General features: G+C 45.5%; 1 protein-coding gene across 1 annotated transcript in view; it reads left to right on the top strand.

The window, feature by feature from the left end:
• CEMIP (cell migration inducing hyaluronidase 1) overlaps positions 1–18,817 on the top strand; it is an 867,705-nt gene extending 848,888 nt beyond the window's left edge. The window contains exons 28-29 of the mRNA XM_069624168.1: positions 11,322–11,422; positions 12,458–18,817. Coding sequence (XP_069480269.1) covers positions 11,322–11,422; positions 12,458–12,585 — 229 coding nt within the window. The 3' untranslated portion in view covers positions 12,586–18,817. The remainder of the gene's footprint in view (positions 1–11,321; positions 11,423–12,457) is intronic.
• Positions 18,818–19,715: the final 898 nt, after the last annotated feature.

Here is a 19,715-nt window from a genome sequence, read left to right as displayed (position 1 = left end):
CCCATCGATCCGGGAGGTGCTGCTTCCACATTTTTACCTAATGCACCCCAGAAAGATTTATAGCAGACAGTGGCCATCATAGGCTGCAGTGAACTAGTGCCAGGGGCAGCAATATAGTGTTTATCAGGTGATATATAAACCATTTTACATTTATAGCCCAACCTATAAAACTCTGTTTCATAGTTCAATACATAGTTGAGCGTGGCGTCAGAACAATACCATATGTTCGATATACTCGTGGGAATGTGTTCAATCTGATCAACAACTTTAATGTCGTCGGATAGAATCACCCGCAGTGGCGCCACCGCATGAAATATACCAAGTGTTCTAGAAGGATGTAAGGGAGGGATTTGGTGTTTACTGAAGACTGGTTGGAGTTGTAAGGCTTTAGTGTTGGTTGTGTTTGTGGTTTTTTGCCCATTCAGCGCGTTTATTTGGAATACCTCTCCAGTAAGTACTGACACAAGGAAGAGGAATGTGGACGTTATGTGGGGATTACTTACTGCTAATCTTCATTACCCCTAGTCCAACTCTTCCTGGTCACAGCACTTTAGTCATACCCTTCCCTCCTGACATGGCTGAATGGGGCTAGGACTTGCTTATGCTTAACTGCGGTCTCTCGGGTTGGAGGTGGGTTATAGCTTTCACAGAGGGGTGGGTCAAAGAGAGTAAAAGAAACAGAAAAGGGATTCTTGGGGAAGTCGGACACGTCACAAGTAAGTACTTTGAAGAGGAAGAGTTGGACTAGGAGTATTGAAGATTACCGGTAAGTAATCTCTGCATTTTCATGCCTGGCTTCAATTTCTGTAGTTGCTATGTTTTTCCCTTTCTATGGCTCCATGGGTCGCGCCATGGGTCGCACGCCTACCACGGCTCGAATTTTCTATATTTTGAACAGCCCTTAGCATCTAGGGCATTTTCCCCTGGATTGTAATTGCCACAATGCCCCATTATTTGGGCTGCTCCAGGTAAAAAAGCTCAGGCAATCACTATGCAAGGTGTATCACAACTGTTCTTCCCACTGTCCTCTTCGGCACCACCAAAAACCAGTGGCCCAATGGAAACCTATTTACAACGATTACACTAAGGGGAAGAATAGTGCAGCGCTCACCTCAGTGCACAACATATAACTTGTTCATAGATGCTTTGCAAGCTGAAGACCTCAGATTGTAAATCCTGGCGCTTATCGAGGTCAGCGGCCAAAGCAATTTACTGCAAAGTACAAGAGCTGTTGCAGCTTCTGATATTCCTCATATGAGGAAGCTATCGCCACCTTGAAAAGTGGCAACCAGGGCAGTGCAGGAGCCTGAAAGACAAAGGTACGTTTAGTGCCTCGAGACCTGCATCAGGGCACCAAGAGACATGAGTTGTCCATGAAGACAGCAGCACAAAGGTCCCGAGCCTAGACCAAAACAGAAGCGCACTGTAGGTGTGGGAGTCCCGCCTATCTTGTAATCAGCTGAGACTGCACATCGAAGGACAAAGATTGGATATTATGAAGAAACCATGGTCGCTTTCCCAAAGTGCTCAGCTAAGGGAGGAGTAAAAGCATAGCCCTTAAAAACCACGAGGGCTCGTGTAGCTTTACAGGATACTGGTGACTCAAGCCCTAGAAAGAAGTTAGACACTGAGAGGCACTGAATTTTAGTTGACCCCGAGAACTGATCACATTCTGCTAAACAACCATCCTGCCCACGATTAAGTTGCTTCTATGCACATGCCTAGCTGTCAGAGCATTTGTTGTGTTTGATTCTACTCAGCTTTGTGACACCAGCTAGACATGTAAAACCTCAATAGACGTTTACCTTCAGCCCTTAGCAGTAATCCAAGGATCTCGACTTCCACTTCTTGTGCCACGCTCTTGCCTTCAACAATGACCGGAGCTGGCCCCTGGAGGGAGACTCGAGTGTTCCCCACTGTATGGGCATGGCCATAGACTTTGTGTTTCTTTCTCCAATGCTGGTTCTCGAGAGCGAATCCACTCCTTGTTTTCATGACAGCCACACCAAATACATCTGAATAGTGTGTTTCTAAATTGGCGTTATTTACATAGGTTGTGGTTATCCTGAAAATCTGGCGTGGTTGTGCCTCTTGGAGGCAGTATTTGCAGAAACCAACTTACTGTAGGGGGCCTACACATCTCTATTTAATTGTGCATTACAGAATCTCAAAAACGGCATACAAGACATCACAAGAAGTCCAGTAAATCAGCACAGTGCACATAAATACATTCATCAACCGGTACGGCCAAAAATACAATTACAATACCCAACAGCGTTTCAGATGTCTGCCCTAGCCGATTCTTTAAATAAAACACCCTTCTAAATAAACATACAATTCATCGCTTCTCTCTGTTCTTCAATCGCCGGCGTGTCACAGCTTTCCCACTTTACTGCTATTAGGTTTTGAGCACCAGAGAGGCCCCACATATTGTCACACTTCCTCTTGTGGGGAACGTCTGCCTGGGCGTCCCCAACCCCAGAAGCCCAGCAAATTCCACCTTCTGTCCCAACAGCCTTTTGGCCCATCTAAACATTCCCAAACCCATGTCATGTGTGAGCCTATCGGGCAAACATGCTCCCCGCAGCTCAGGCCATACCATCCAGCTGAGGCGTCTTTATAAAACTCTTGTGATAGATAATGCAATGTTTCCATACAGAAACATTGGATGCTTCAAAGACTTGCCTCCACTGTAATCGAATGGGACAGAGAGCAGATACTTCCCCATTCCTACTCCTAAATCCACTATTCGTTCACCACTTTTCCCTAACCCCCAATATTGACATCATTGACAGCCTGCCCCATAATAGATGCACCCTGAAAATGCAGAGTGATGTTTGACTTCTGTGCAAAACGCGTTTGAAATACAGTTAAATCATAGGTTCAATTGAGACAACTTCAGAGACACCCTGTGACCAGGGTTAGTGCAGCTGCGGCTGTATGCAGTAGCTGCTGGACAGAAATGCCTTCTGAAGCCGAGAAGAGGCCGTCCACCCTGCCTTCGGTCTCGAGAGGATAGCTCCGGGGCAGCGCGCTCAGATCTGAAGCGCGACTGCGTGGAGCAGCATGGGTTTGATCCCCAGGTCCGTGCTTAGAAACCTCTCGGTGGTCAGCGCCTTCTAAATAACCAATTACAATTGTGTCTACTGATAAGGCGCTGTTTGTCCCCCTAAGCCCCCCCCCAGTTAAGGTGTACACTGCACTGTTAAGCTTATTAAAATGCTTTCTCGCAGCTTGTGAAATATAGTGCAGCAGTGCTTACGTTTTATTCAGGTTAACGTCGAAGGTCATTTCGGCCATTTACTTAACTATGTTTTTATTTACATCTAAAGTGCTTGAAAAATGTCACCAAGATAGCTCCTTACTTGAAGGGATCCACGTCATTTCCACAAAGTTGTGGTAATTTACTTAGTGGAAATTACTTCAAAATTGTTTTTTTTATAGGGGTTATGGGGTCCCCCCAAGATCCCCTTCCTTAAAACCCCTCCCCAAATCCCTCCCCACCCCCTTTTATGCCTTAACCCACAAACACATATACATTGTGAAGTTTGTCCCCGATAATTTCCACAGTCATTTTCTGTGTGGAAACCACGGGCGGCCATATTAAACTGTAATGCTGATCCCAGTGTGCCTTCGGGGATGGTGATCAGCATTTCCAATCCTCTAATGGAAGGCAAGCAGTCTTGGCCTGAATCAAAACTGCCTCCATGGTATTTATGTTTGTATACTGGAACCTGTGAAAACCCTCCTGGCCTGTGTAATGTCCTTTTCTAGACTTAGAAGGTCAGGCTTGCAGGCCACCGTGACGTTGACTACATCTCATATTATTCTAGGAACCAACGATGGCAAAAGAACAGAGCCACTCCAGCTCCTGATGATCCGGATTGCCACAGGCTCTACAAACAATGGAAAGAGAAGCAGGTAGAGGGGACAGTCTGGCCTCGTTCCCACAATCCACCACTATCCTGTTCATTAATCTACCACCAACAAGCAGCTCTACCTGAGCCCCACCCTACAAAACCACTGGGGACCAGGTTACATGGAATAGGTTCCTCCTCTTGTTGCTCAAAACCGAACATGAAATATCACCGTTCACCAGATCAAAGGCCGTCTCCGCTTCTAGCATCAGGATGGCCAGTGGTTCCCTAATAGCCTCTGCCAACTCAATGCATTCACTCAAAGAATTAGTGTTTGCAGTGAGCTGCTGAAGCTAGCGTATAATACCAGCCCAATCTGAAGCTACGAGTTCCCGACCAATTGAGCCAGTCTAAACACAAATATTTACTTGTTTATTTATTGGGCCCTTGTAAGGCACTTATACATCAAGAACATTGTGTTTTAAAGCGCCCACAGGGCAAAGGGGAGGGAACACCGGGAAAAAAACAGCACAACAATAGAATATGCAAACTACAAAACAAAGCGGTCCTGCTAGGCCTTGTGAACATTTGGATCGTGCAAGTGCAGAAAGAGAGTCGGGATAGGGCAAGGGGGTAAGTGACCGAGAATCTAAGAAGGTGAAGTGCCAGGGAGACAGTTGCACGGCAACAGGTAAGTGCAAGAGCTGGTCACGGAATCAACAGGTAAGTGCCAGGCAGTGACCACTAGATGCGTGAGGGGTCATCAGCGGTTCTAGGTCAAAGTTTCGAATGCATAGGATCGAATGACCAAAGGGTCGAATCAAAAGGACCGAAAACCAAAGGGTCGAATTTTTTTTTGTAATTTTTTTTTTAAGGGGGGTCCCCCCAAACCTCCTTTTTTGTGGTAAACCCCACTTTTTTTTCCAAAAGGGAAACCTCCCAAAAGAATATTACAAAAAATAAAAAATTCGACCCTTTTGTTTTAGGTCAAATTGAGTCGACCCTTTGGCATTCGATCCTTTTGTATTCAGTACTTTAACTGGACACCGTCATCAGCCCATAAAATAAGGACAGGCATGTGAGGGAGCACAGGTCAAGTAGTCACCGATGACAAGTGCAGGGGGAGGGCGGATGCTACGGGCAATCGGACAGAAGGCCAGGATCCCGAAGGACACATAAGGGCCCAGGCCACCAATCACAGCTACTGTGGGGTTTAGCACGGGAGGGAGAGAGGGAAAAAGGAGAAGATGAAAGTCTTGAGGTGTTTGCGGAACTTGAGGAGATCCGGATCAAGACAGGGATAGAGGGGGAGGCTGTTCCAGAGGAGGGAGACAACCGAGGAAAGGGAATGGCCACCTGCTCTCTTTTTATAGAAGCGCTTTAAAAGCAGAGAGTTGGAGCCAGAGGATCGGGGGATCTGTAAGGAGGGTATTTGGTGAGAGCAAGTTGCAGATAACGTGGTCCCTGGCCCCAGACAGCCTTATAGATGATGCAGAGTGAGTGAAACTTGATCCGTGCAGCAACCGGAAGCCAGGGGAGAGACTTTAGGGCTGGAGAGATACGGTCCCTGGGCTTAAGGCCAATGATAAGTCTTGTAGCCCTATTCTGGATTAGCTGGAGGGGAGGATAGAGGAGGAAGGTAGATTGAGGAGGAGACTGTTGCAGTAGTCCAACTTGGAGAGTACCAGAGCTCTGAAAACATTGAGCTTTTGGGGGAAAGTGAGGAAAGGGAGGATGCCCCTGAGGAGGTAGAGTTGGAAATGGGCCTTCTTGGCAAGGTCCAAGATGTGATGAATGAAAGAGAGAGGAGTCAAAGCTAAGTCCCAGGTTTCTGGACTTAGAGGGGGAGAGCCCATCGCGTGAGGCCAGAGTGAAGGGAGAAAAGAGGGAACAGGAGTCTTTCATGCAGCTTTTATAGACGCTGTTTAACAAAGTAAGACCCACCGTTTCTGACGTATTTTTCAGGTTTTGGAAATGTGAAGTTTAAAACCTCCTTACCAGAGTCTGGGGAGAGAAAGCTTGTAGTAGAGAATTAAATAAATGGGCCATTACCGGCCCTAGGCATGCCACTCCAGGCTTTTTATATATGTGCCCTATGACCATCCAGTGATTTGCCTCCCTTTATTTCTTACATGAAGTATTAACTTTGCTCAAGGGTATTGGTTCGGTAAATTTGGCGACCTCTTGAATATCCATCCTCGGCATGACCATTTTCCCCCGAAAATCTTCGATGTGACCAGCCGAAGGTATAAGCATCTCCTTGCACATGTTGTTGTCGTGCTCCAGAAACACCTCACCTATTTTGTTTGTCACAGTGACCGGCTCACCTTTTAAAGGATGCCTTTTTTCTTGTATATTGCTGGAAGATGTAGTCCCTTGGCCTGTCAAGTCAATATCCTGCCTACTTCAGTTCGCTCTCCATGAGCTTTCTGCTCATGTATTTTTGTTCAAGGTGTCTTTCTTCAGATCATCTCTGTCTTATGACCAATTGAATACATTAACTCTTTGTTTCTTTCTCGGTTTCTTCTTTCCAGAGATCCTTGGGTTCCATCCGCGTCTTTTATCTTTCCTATCTGCAATACAACTGCCAATCTCCCAGAGTTACTGTGTATTCACCCCATACTAACCTTGACGGAGCAGGACCAACATCTAAAAACTCTGTTGAGACTTTCTCTAATTGTCTTTGAATAAGAAGTTCTTCCAGGAGAACGGAGTTACATTTGCACCATTTCCTTCTTGGATCCACAGATTTCTCAGTACACAAGGTGGCATGATCTGAGAGCCAGGCATGAAAGATGTCTGAATATACATAGCTAAGATGTGTGGGGATTGAAAAATAGTTTACGTTCATGCCTACAACTAAAAAGGGATGTTATGGTTATCTTGGGTGCTGGAGATGGGAGATATCAAAGTTAGCAGTAACCTTGAGGGCATGTGCCTATGAACTTCCCTTAGCAGTAACCTGTCTAGCTAGATTGGCCACACTAGCATTGAAACCTGATCTGATAACAGAAGGTTGAGGAAATAAAGCCATGGCCAAAATAAATCCATTAAGAGCTGGTGGGTCTACATAAATCCTACCATAAAAGGACCCAATTGAAAATGGTTCATCCTGGTATTTGAGCAAAGTTAAAACCCATCTCCCTTACTTTTCGCATTCTTCTGTAATCACCTATATACCCAATCCATTACCAACCAGCATAGCCACACCTGAGGAAGATTAACAGTACACAAAGAAGTGTGCACTGTCACTAGGGACATGGGTCTCTTGGAGCGGGAAAACAGATTCATAGCCCATATCTAATGTCCACAACATGCTTCTTTTCAACTATTTGTCGGGCTGTTGCTATTCATTAATATATCTTTCATCGTACCCCCCTCCCATCTTGCTTGCCATGTTTCCTTGTCTTTATACAACCCCAAAATTATCAAGTTGAAACTTAAATGTACAAACTCAAGAATCTTTCTTTCACCCTTCATCCAGACCCGCAGGAGACTGGGTAGCCCAGCTCCCACCCAAAAAACACAGCCCACTGTAATGGAAGGTATTCAAGGAAGGGCTGGCCCACAAAAACTAATCCTATCTCAGAAGACAATTCTCAGTCTGTGCCCCATCAAAGAAAATCCGTCATTGAAGCTTTTTCAACAGGTTCAATTAGCCCAGGCCACGGATGATTAGCAGAATGTGAACCCGCTGTTGGCAATAGATCTCCAAGGTACATACTTTCAACTTTCCATCTCACCACCCAATGGGCAATTCCATACATGTAGTGTGAAGGTTCGCCCATCTGGCTTGAACTTGGGTTGCAAAGACTTGACAAGAGCCATGACTGCCGTTTCTGCACATTCAACAAGGAAGGCACTCTTGCATTTACCCTCCTCTTGATGGCTTATTTATCAACCCCCCCCAATCCTCTGAGGTCCTCTGGGGACATTTAGAGACCTTGTTCCACATGGGTATGCCAGTGTACTCTGAAAGGTAAATTCTGAGTCCAATCTTTAGTTGTCACATAACTGGGTGGCAAGCGGTGGAAAATAGTTTGCCCGTGGGATAGACTTAAGTTGGCCATTCTAAATGGATTCTGTGGTCATATGATATGATAATGATATGATATTGTATTTGTATCGCGCTCATAAGCAAGTGTTTCAGAACGCGAATCCTCTTAAACCTTATATCCTCTTATACCCTGCATGGCAACACATGCAGGCACAACGGTCCACTTAGTCCACCACTGGGAGCAAAGCAGACACCCCAATCTTACAAGATGCTAATTCCATGGTTCTGTCATTACCATAAATGTTAAAGGCTGCACCAAAAAGAAAATGGCCGATTTAAGGCATCCTTTAATATTCGAAATTCTTGAATTCCTCCCCCTTTGCCCTTTGAAATTGGGGGTTTCACCCTCGAACCCCTCTTCAACTTCTCCCACACCCCAATCCCACCTCATACTAAACACACCTTTTCACCAGCACCTCCTTGCATACAAAAACACTCAGAAACACACACACGCTGACACACTCCTTCCCCTAGACCCCTCCCCGCCACAAACACTGTCCCCTTTCATGCACACACAAACACACTGTAACCGGTATTCCCATGCCCATCTCGGTCAGCCTGTTAGCCCCTGCGCACACTTGGGCGTGGCAGTTAAGATTTACAGAAAGACTGCTCTGAGCGAATAAATCCTCTCATTTGTTCGCGCTCTGAAACACTTGTGTACGAGCGCGATAGAAATCAAATATCAATATCAATATAGACCGGTCCTGTTTGGAAAGTCAACAGCGGCTTTTTATTGAGCACAGACCTAGAATCGGAAGCAACGGAGCAGTTTACAAGTCATTGGTAAAGGGAATCACAGATACAAGGGAGAGGGGAGCTAACAACGGGATAGGGCGGGTGGGCAATTTGGCAGTGAGGATCTACACGCAACCAGGTGAGGACGCAGTGGGGAGCAGATCACCCAGTCTCAGGTCCTTCCTGACATGTAAGAGTGAGGGGATGAGTCTGGTGTTGATGGGGAGGAAATTCCAGAGTCTGGGGGTGTTGACGGAGAAGGCCAATCTTCTGGTTCTTTCCTTCCTGCACCGTCGGAGTTCAAGTCTGCACAAGTCCTAACCTCTGATGGATCCTAGGCCTCCGGAGATGCTGAGTTGCTCAGTGAGGTAGCTCGAGGAATTCAGGACGACAGCCTTGGAGATGGCGCAACAGGATTTGAAAATAATACATATTGCTGCGGGAGCCAGTTCAGTTCGATGGCCTCCTCTCATACTCAAGTTCATTCATGAAGAGATCACTTAGTGGATATTGTGGCCGGCTGGAATGCTACAAATTATGTATAATCTTTTTAAAAGTAGCTTGTGAGTTAAAAGAGATTGCAGGACTCAGTATGTTAAGAGAGACTGCAGGGCTCAGCCTTTAATCAGGCAACGGATAGCCTCCTGTGGGAAAGTGCGTCACTTCCAGCCGTCGGTACAAAGTGGGTTATGCGTCCAGCGTCTTGCTCTGGTGTGTTAGTGTGCTGTGCCCAGCCTTCAGTCTCGTGTGGCTCAGTCCCAGTGCGGGAGAATAAGGGCTCAATGTAATTTACCTTAGTGTGCAAGGCTCAGCCTCCCGTGCCCTGGTACCCAGATGCCCACATCAGTGCCAGACTGGACAGCCACAGTGACAGAGTGAGGAGGGTGTACCTAGTGGATCAGAGCATGCTGGTCCTGACCTCATGGGGCACGGTGTGCTTTGGCGAAACGGTAGTACCATGGCTTGCAAAGCTTAGATTTCTGTGCTAAATTGTGTGTGCAGGTGGGTGGGGCAGCCTCCATGCCAGGGTTTGTGGATATGGCCATTTGTTTTACGTACAGCTTGTGTGAATGCACGTGGCAGCAAAGCTGGGATGCTGTGTGTGGATGTTTGCAAACCAGATAAACATGATCATTTTTATGTATGGCTTTGGAATGTTTGCACAGTGACACATATACCCAAAAAACATCCAAGCACCGCAGAGTTAAAACATACATCAGGATTGTACTGTAAGTGCAAAAAGACACCCTTACACTAATCCAAATATAAAAAGATGTGCATAACAATGAGCATCAGCAAAACAGTTGTCAAGACAGCAAGCAAGCGGCGAAGTTATTGAAAAGGTGCGGTAAAAGAGAAGATTGTTAAACCTTCACAAAAACCCAACAACACTATACGAAATGTGACTGGCAGGGCTATCCAGAGAAAAGAAGCCAATTCCTTAACGGTTTTGCGCCTGCCAGAATTATATATCTACCCAGTGCGCGAGTCCCAGCATTCTACATGGGCCTTACCTCCTGCAACGGGCTGAGTGATGCTCTGTGCCCTTAACTGGCATTCGCAAGCCCGTGTGGGATTGCACTTCATGATTGAGACTGTGGGGGCCCAGCAAAGAGCTTGGATCTCAACAACCTATGTGGGTCGTAGCCTACAGTGCCAGGCCGAGCCGAGGATGTGCTGCCAGATTGCTTTGCAAGTGGCCGTGTTTCCTAAGAGGGGCCTTATTTATTTATTTTTATTTATTTAATTGTATTTAATTCATGTATCTAATGTCTGTTTTCATAACCCACCTAATACCATACCCGAGTTCGGTTTCTAAGCGCAGATCCGGGATTCAAACCTCTGTTGCTCTGCGTGGGCTTGCTTGCAAGACGAGCGCATTTCCCCTGTGCTATCCTCCGTTCACGGCCTTCTATGCATGGCTGTGTTGACCTGGGCCAGCACGGCCAGGGGGGGCATCTGGAGATCATCCTCTTGTGGCAATGTAGGTGCTGGGCTTGGTGTGATATTGTGTCTTGGTCTACCCTCGGATCATCCTCTGTTACTTTACCAGGTGATTACGGTAAATTCTCAAGGGGTGGTCTGGTCCATGGGAGGCAAGGGCCAGAACAATACACATCCAATATTGAAAGAAAGCAAAAGAATAAAACAAAATAAGCAGAACTGCCGATGTGTGGGCAGTCCTCGCCTACGTGCCCAGTGGATCTGGTGTGGACATGGCAAAACCTAGACCAGGGTTGTCCAACTCTAGGCCTTGATGGCCAGAAACCTGACAGGGTTTCAGGATATCCCTCATCAATAATCATTGGAAAAAATGTGCAGACATTAAGAATCATTGTATGCAAATTTATCTCATGAATATTAATGAGGGGTATCCTGAAAATCTTGCATTGATCCAGCCCTCGAGGACTGGAGTTGGACAACCCTGACCTAGACTATTTTACTCTTGGTTTCAAGCAACACATAATTCAAAGGGTCATTATGTCTGCTCGAGGCTTCCCTAAGATTATTCTAATTTGCCCGTTTGATAGCATTGCTAAGGAGGGTCTTTATTTCTGTCTGTCGTGAATTGTGTTTTCTTACGTGGGGAGTTATTAAATGTTATTGTTGACCAGTAAATATCATGCTTTTCCCTTTTAAAGACTGTTCTATATTTTCTTTGTGATCAGTTCAATAGTGCTGATGGTGTCAAAGGGAAGGCTCGTTTCCAAAGGCCCATGGACCAAAGCCCTGGAAAAGCTTGGAGCGCAGAAGGACGTGAAGTTAAAAGGTATGCGCCCGATAACGAGACTACCCTATGGAAGGACGTCGGCGGGGGGCAGTGAAAGGAGAGTCTGTTCAGACCAGGCAGGTTACACAAAAGAAAGAGTGGCACACTCTGGTTCCATTTTTCTAGTGTCTGAAAGGGTGTGCAGTCAAAAAGTCGAAACAATAAAGTCGAATGTCAAAAATGTCGAAAAACAAATGTCGAAAAAAAAAAAGTCAAATGTTTTATTTTTATTTATATGTATTTTTTGGGTTGAGTAAGTAAAAAAAAGGGGTAAAATAAAAAAATACAAAAAAAGGGGAGTTTATTTCGAAAACAACGTAATAAAAAAGACATTCGACTTTTTTTTTCAACATTATTTTTTCTATATTTTGACTTTCGACATTATTGCTTTCGATTTAATGACTATAAAACGTCTGAAAGGTAGGCTGGCACAGCACTCAAAATGGCAGAACATTGGCACTTTTGTTGAGTGAGTAAGGAGGTGGAAGGTGTGAGGCTTATGCTATTGACGTGCAGTAAGATTTACTGATATTACAGAACTTGCATTTAAAAAAAATGTATATGTGATAGAAAAAATGCACATTGTTAAAGGGAATCACGTGCTCCAGATGGAAGTTACTGCCCGCGCTTGACACCTCAGAAAACACAACTAGGTTTCCTTCATGCGCACTGGCCCATTTTTTCTGCTCAGTCTCACTAAAATGTTGGACTGAGCTTGTGGGGTTTGGGGAGGAGTAATGATACTATAGTCCCGCCAACAGTTTGTAGAGTTGAAAAGCGACCCCTGGATCATTATGCAGAACCCCACAATGGCAGTTCCTACAGATAGCTCTCAAGTGACGCCCTGAGTGGGAGGTCAACCTCTAGACCAAATTGACAGTTCATTGAGGGTCTGTTTGTAGCCTAGAAGAAAGATTTCCTATTTCCTCAGATAGAAAATGAGGAGAACATTGAGGAATCTATATGCTAAAATGTTAGAGGGTGAAAGTTTCCACATTATCATTGTCCGGCCTAACACGTGCTTCTCATTTCCAGATAAAATGGCTTTCGTTGGATTCAAAGGGGACTTCCGGCCCGTTTGGAGTAAACTGCTCACAGACATGGATGCCATCAAGATCTTCCAAGCTGTCCCGATCCCTGTGGTGAAGATGGCAAAGTTGTGAAAAGAGAAGTGGCAGCCTTCCCCAGTAACGACTGCCCATCGTAGAAAGGACTACGGACAATCCGTGCGCTCACGCGGGTGTATGACTGTCAGTCTGTGGCAAACCGTGCCCACTTTCCCCCTTTTTGCTGGTCCCAGGAGGACTGCATCACGTTTTTCCAGTCTGCTTTTGTGAGGCAGAGTGTGGCAGTGTGTCTGAATATGCCATCCCAGCGAGACATACAAGTTTCCAAGTCCTGCTGGTTGTGGGAAATGTTCTGTCTTCTGGCTCACAATGTAGACGGCATCAGCTTCTCAGAAGGTCGTTTCAGAGGTGTCCTTCTCCTGGAGGGTATTGCCATCTTCCCCTGAACCTTCTCCAGCAGAGGGGCTGTGCCACCTTTCTCTGCAAACTGCCCAGGTAGAGTAGGCTTGTCCAGGCCTAGGTGGCCTGCATGCTCCATAGCCCGTCAGCTCTCCTTTCACATTGTGTTTTTGGGTGCTGTAGATTGTAAATAGATATTGCCCTGTGTGGCTGTGGTGGTCATGCAAGAGAAATCATTCCTGGTACTTTAGTGTGTAGTGAGATCCAGTTCAAAGGGCACGCTTTCATCTGTCAGAGAGAACACTGCCAGCTATTGGGCTGTCCAGTGTCTGTGACCCATTGTCTAAAAAGTGCTATACACACGGTCCATGGCATGCTCTGTGTGTTCTATGTTGCCAGTGATACTTTCCATTGGTTCTTTGTGTATGTACTTTAAATAGGTGGTTCATATAACAAACTGCTACATGTTCTGTAGAACATCTCTTAGACACTCTAAACAGATGTAGGCTCCTATGCCTAAGGTGTGTTGATCTTTTGGGGCTCCTCGAGTCTACATCATTACATTCCTGGCATATTCTGCATTGCATTGCGTTTATATGAGTGGAGAAACTTGTGCTCCAGACCGTGACAGGGTGCTTCACAGTATGATTGGGAAACACTACCAAAACCCTGGAAAATACTCAGACATAGTGGAAGCCAAGATAGAACCAATGCGTGCCGCCCTGGTGCAAAGAACAGCACTGCTCTCAGTAGGGACCTGACAGCCTCTGGAGGGCAGGGAGTGTTCTGTGCTGATGGAGCGGCCCTTGCGAAGCCCCAACCCCCCAAAGGTAGCACCTGAAGTCATTGCACGAGCAGTGAGGGTGGCTGCCGAGAGCCATAGCAGAACCTTTCGGGATCTGTAAACACCAAAGGTTAGTAGCATCGAAAAGCTTTGCAAACTAGAGCAGCAACGCTGAATCTGCCGGAAGACCCCGGGGAGGAGTCGATCCAGATTGCAGAGAATGGGAGTCACGTGCTTCCGGTGTGAAGCTCGTCTGCACAGAAGGCAACCGGGGCAGCGCTGCATGCACCAAATAGGTCAGCATCACGCACGAGTGTCACCTGGCGTCCCCACTACCTGCCTCCTTCACTTCCACCCAGTCTAACCACCTCATCCTCTCGCAGCCCTCCAACCCAGCTCGGCTGGGGACCTCTCTTGAATGGGGTTCGGCAATCTGCGTGCATGGCCTCTCCAGGTCCCCTGCATCCTCTTTGCTGGAATCCTGTTCGCTCCTCTGCTTGCGTTCCTATTCATTGCCCCACTGCCCCCTCCTCTTCCAATGGGCTCAGCTTATCCACTTACATTCCCCACTCCTTCTCTGTCGCTCCTTACCCACCGCTAGCCTGATCAATGACGTATGACTGAGCTAGCCTCTTACCTCGCACGAGCTCTTGTCATGAACCGTCAGTATGCTATTGCCCTTGCCGTACATTCGGGCTGTCTTCCTCTCTCACAATCTTTACAATGGACATGAATGCTTTAGCTGTTGCCTTTTTCACTCAACTGTTTACTCCTTCATTATATAGCGCTTCAGTGCTCATAGTGGCATGTTACTGCATTTTGGGGCAAAACAGGTACCAGGGGCTCTTGGATGGCAAGGCATATACACTGACCCATAGGCCAGTACACCCATTCCTTCATTCACATAATCTCATAATGGTGGAAAAATATTTTTATTTAAATTTGTATGTTTTTGTTTAAAGCACTGACCCAGCTCGAGAGCAGCAGAGCGATGTGCAGAGTGTGGCTAGCCGGCATTTGGGCTGGCATCTTTTAACAATAGGACATTACTGTGAGGTCTGTGCGTCCATTGGAATTAGTCCTTGGCCAAGTGTTGTTGAAAGAGCCATGTTTTGAGAGATTTGTGAAATTGGAGAATTGTGGGGGCATCCTGAGCCGACACCAGGATCGAGTTCAAGAGGGTGGGTTCATGGCAAGATAAGGATTGTTTGCGGGTCCTCCCTTTGCGGACGAGTTGTGTTTTAAGCCGGTTGGTCGATTTGCTGCACAAGATGCGTGTGCCACCAGATATGTGGACCTTAGCTGGCAAGTACGCTGGTGTACTACTTGTGACTGCTTTGTAGATGATACCTGCAGCCTTGAACAGTATCCTGGCATAGAAGCCAATGTAGTTTGCGCAGGATGGGGGTAAGTCGGTCAAATGTATGTGCTCCCGTAATAAGATGTGCTGCAGTGATGGTGGACTGCTTTTAGGTGAGCCAAGTGAGCAGCTGGAAGCTCTGTCATAAGCGCATTTGCCCCATCGATGTGTGAGGCCACAAGCGCCTGCACTGCGGTCCATAAGTCCTGTGGCAGGCTGAAAAGTTTGATTTTCCGGAAGGGAAGAGATTCTGAACCAGGCTATTTGGGACTTCTTGGCTATGTGCTTCTGGAAGAACAGATTGTGGTCAATGGTGAAGCCTTCAGATTTTGCTGAGTCTGAGAGTTGTGGATCAAATCCTTCTGGGCGCATACCATTGAGCCATTGATGGACAGGTTGTTTTTTAGAGTGCGGACTGATGAGGACGAATTCAGTCTTGGGATGGGTTTAGTTTGAGGTATGCAGTCGACATTCAGTACTGGATGATGGCTAGGTAATCGTGAAGACGAATGATGTCCTGCATGTTATTTACTGTCATGTACAACTGAGCATCATCTGTATATTAATGGATGGCTATATTGGGATCTTTGAGGAGAGTGCACAAAGACTCCATGTAAAGGTTAAAAAGGATTGGTGAGAGGATGGAGCCTTGGGTTACTCCCCAGGAGGATACCTGGAGTCAGTTAGAACGCAACAAGCTAATCTGGAAGGCCTGGTGTCTGCCTGAGAGGTAGGAGGTAAACCAATTCAGGACAGTGACATAGAATGCTATCCTGTCAGGAAGGAGGGAGAGAAGGGTGTGGTTGTCGACAATGTTGAATGCATTCGAGAGGTCAATGAGGACGAAGAGGCATGAGTCGCTCTCATCCATGATTTGGAGAGCATCATCCACCACCTGGATGGTGGCTGTCTAGATGGTACATTTTAGGCAGAACCCTGACTGATAGTCATTTAGGAGGTGGAGTTGTTAGATTGTGACGGGTACTTGTGTAGCAACTACTTTTCCAAGATTTCGCCAATAAATGGGAGGTTTGTAATGGGCCTATAGTTGGCCAGGTCGTCTGAATCTAGGGTTGTTATTTTTCAAAAGAGGTCTTATGAGACCAGTCTTGAGGGTGTCCGGGAAGGATCCTTCTGCGAGAGAGGCATTGATGATGCTGAGGAAAGCATTGAGCACCGGGCCCATCAATTATTTAAAGATGGAGGCTGGAATTATATCATCAGAGTATGAAGCAGGTTTGAGGTATGAAGCAGGTTTGAGGGAGGAAATCCTTTTTAGGCGATCCGTGGGAAAGAGAGGAGAGGATTCGGTTAAGAGGGGCATTGTGCGTGCTGGGGTGCAGGGGATGCTAATGCTGTGAGAGGTTGATTTGATGGTCTCTCAGATTTGGCTATTTAAAAAAAAAATTGTTGAATCCGTTGCATTTTTCCTGAGTTGCTGGTACCTCGGGGTCGGATCAGGGTTTGGTACAATGCTTTACTACTTCAAAGAGGGCTTTACTCCTGTTGGAGGCTGCCGCAATGGTGGTGGAGTAGTAAGAAGCTTTGGCCACGGTAAACAAAATCCTACAGTTTACACGCAAAGATTTGAGGTTGTGAAGTCTCCCGACCTGTGGTTTTTACGCCACCATTTCTCTAGGGCGCTGATTTAGTGTTTGTTGGAGGTTAGCTCGGGGTTGTACCATGGAGTGGATGGTTTGGTCTTAGACCGGCTGGATTTTAGGGGGGCATGAGTGTCCACCAGATTCCAGGTGGTCCGAGGCATTCCTTGTGGTGGGGAAATCTGTAAAGTTTGCTTCTAGCTCATTAACTGGAAGGGTTTTGAATGGGCAGCATTGAGTGAGGGGTCATTTAGCCTGACCTTTGTGAGCTGTACGTCAAGTTGGTGACTGATAATAGGGTGGCGGCATGGCAGACCAGTCAAGTGGGATAGGGTCTGCACAGGTGATGCAGGGGGATTATGTGAAGACTGAGTCTAGGGTGTTGCCTTTGTTGTGCATGGGCAGAGCTCAATTTGCTTAAGGTATATGGAAGCGGTCAGTGCAAAAAGTGTGCTTTGAGGGTGGTTGTCAGCCTGTGACTCAGGGATGTTAAAATCAAAGAGAAAGACATTATTTGAATGTGCTAATTTGACAGAGCAGAGAAAGTTGGAGATGTCTGCAGTGAAAGAGTCACTCTTTGAAATGGTCTTTAGATGAGGTGGAAGGTGATCCTTGTGCTATAGAGGAATCTGGCAGGTGAGTGATTCAAATGAGCTTGTTCTGGGAGTGGGGATATGGAGCATGGCCTATCGCTCCTGTGGATGATTGCCACTTCAGCTCCTGCTCTTCGTGGCCGGTCGGCATTTTGGATGTAGTAGCCTTGGGGTAGCAGGACATCGAAAACATGCGTGGAGGATGTGGTACACCATGTTTCAGTGATGAACAGGGCATTAAGTTTGTTGTAGGAGATGAGGTCGGTGATCTCTGCAGCCTCCATTAACATAGTGCAGTTATTCTCTTGACATTCTATTCAATGCCCACCTTTCCGTGTCTCACCTTTGGTTCATGATCTTTAAAAAAAGGATCTGCCATCTAAGGGTTCACTGCAGTGTGTTCCGTAGGTCACCCTTCCTCTGCTGCAATTGATTGTGTGGTGCTCTTTTTTGTACGAATGTCCCACTTATAATATTCACATAATGCTTGTCTGTGGCTTTCTTGTGTGAAGTCTGGTGCACTTTTCACTGTTAGTGTTTCCTTTTGCTGTAGCGATTTTAATGTGTGCTTTCTTTGTGCTAATATGTTGTCCTTCTGATGATTCATTGCACAATCAAACTATTCTGGCTATGTGTGAGTCTCTACTTGGTGTCTTTTAACATACGTTCAAACAAAAGATAGTTGAATTTTGTGAGGAGAGTCAATATTTTAAGATGTCTCAGGGGAACATAAGATCGCCCTTCCTGATGAAAATGTATAGCTCCACCAGTCCATCTCCCACAGCTTATTTGTCTCTAATGCTGAGAAAATGTACAATGGCTAACCCCTAAAAGACTCTTATGCATTTCTTAGAAAATGTTATATATTGACTTTCTGCAAACGTCGTCTACGTACAATTCACCAATGTGTAGTTTGAAAGAACTCCTTGGAATGTCTCAGAATGGGCAATTGAAACAAATATCTGATTACCATGTGACACACAAAGCGCTCCATACTTTATGCAATAACATATTAATCCATTCCGATAGATGTAGCTATCACATACAATTCAATATCAGACTACAATAAACAACACACAAGTCTCAGAACACAGTAACTTCAGAAACAAGTAGAAGACAAATGCAGGTATAAGAATTTGAAATCTTTCTAAGAATTTCATTGCTGGCTTTATCCTGTAGCCGAAACAGCTGGTACTTTTTCGGAATTAGATGTAAAGTACTGTATAAGGATTTTTAAGTAAAAAAAGAATATTTCTTATAGATGTCAGAATTAAAAAAAGAATATATTTTATATTTATTTATTTTAATGACACCTGTGGAACAATTGCCAAAACAGTTAAACTCGAGTCACTGTTGTCCCAGCTATCGAAGGTTTTGGAAGGTTGTTCTCTTCAGTAGCCTGCTTTGCACTCACCTGTTCCCTCGCCTGCAGACTGTGGGAACAGAATATTGACTCTCACTGATAACTGAAGCTCTCAGGGAGCAGGCTTGGTTTAAATTACCTGTTGCTTAGAGCAGATGATACTGAAAGTTATTGGTTGTTTGAACTCATACTTACCATTAATCACAATAAATATGGAATGCACTTGAACTTTGTGTTGGTTTTATTGAAATAAATGCTTAATAAATGTGCTGTGATCACAACTGACAATCAGACTTCGACATGAGACATTGAACACAAGAAGAAGCAGAAGAACATTACACAGAATAACATATATTTATGTTCTCCCTCACCATATAGAACAAGGACATTATGGCTCAGGTAACATATCCTTAAAAACTTCATGGTGTTTTCTGACACTTTTTTATGGCCTATTATTGCCATAAAAACATTCAACAACAGAATAGAGTACAACTCAACTTGGCCATTTGTTTCAGGTATGTGGCAGAACTCGGTTTGCAAAAATATTAGTAAATGGTGAAACTGAGATTAAATGTGAACTCCATTAAAAGGAGACCAAATATGAATACAAGTTTGATGATGAAATGGGTGACTGGGTGAATTTGATGATGACATGGGTGACAGGGTGAATTTAACTATCTCCAGGATATTGTGCAGGATATTGGGCCCGGGCAGGGGGATCTAGCTTTCCCACGATAGCCGCCACACAATGGAACGCCCTTCCTCCTCACCTAAGAATGATTGAATCTCGCCAAGCCTTCCGCAAAGCAATCAAGACCAAACTCTTCATTTGAACACTAACCCTCTGCTTCCTTTCTGCTCTGCTTAAATCCTTTTGCATGTTTTGAATTACTCATGTACTTGCAACTAAGAGACCTCACTGTCACATGTAAACATCTTGTAGCACAATGTTGCTACACCTTCCTGTAACAGCGCCACAATACCTTTGGGCTCCAGGTGCGCTTTATAAATGCAAATAAATAAATAAATTGTGATTGCCTGAACTAGTTTTGTCTGAGTAACTCAGCAAGACCAAGCAGATAGTTACAACACATGTCTGAATGCCTTCCACATATTATATTTTACT

The sequence above is a fragment of the Ambystoma mexicanum genome, chromosome 11 (genome assembly GCF_040938575.1).
Source record: "Ambystoma mexicanum isolate Mex_15411 chromosome 11, UKY_AmexF1_1, whole genome shotgun sequence".
Taxonomy (NCBI): Eukaryota; Metazoa; Chordata; class Amphibia; order Caudata; family Ambystomatidae; genus Ambystoma; species Ambystoma mexicanum.
This window is presented reverse-complemented; position numbering and strand designations above follow the sequence as displayed.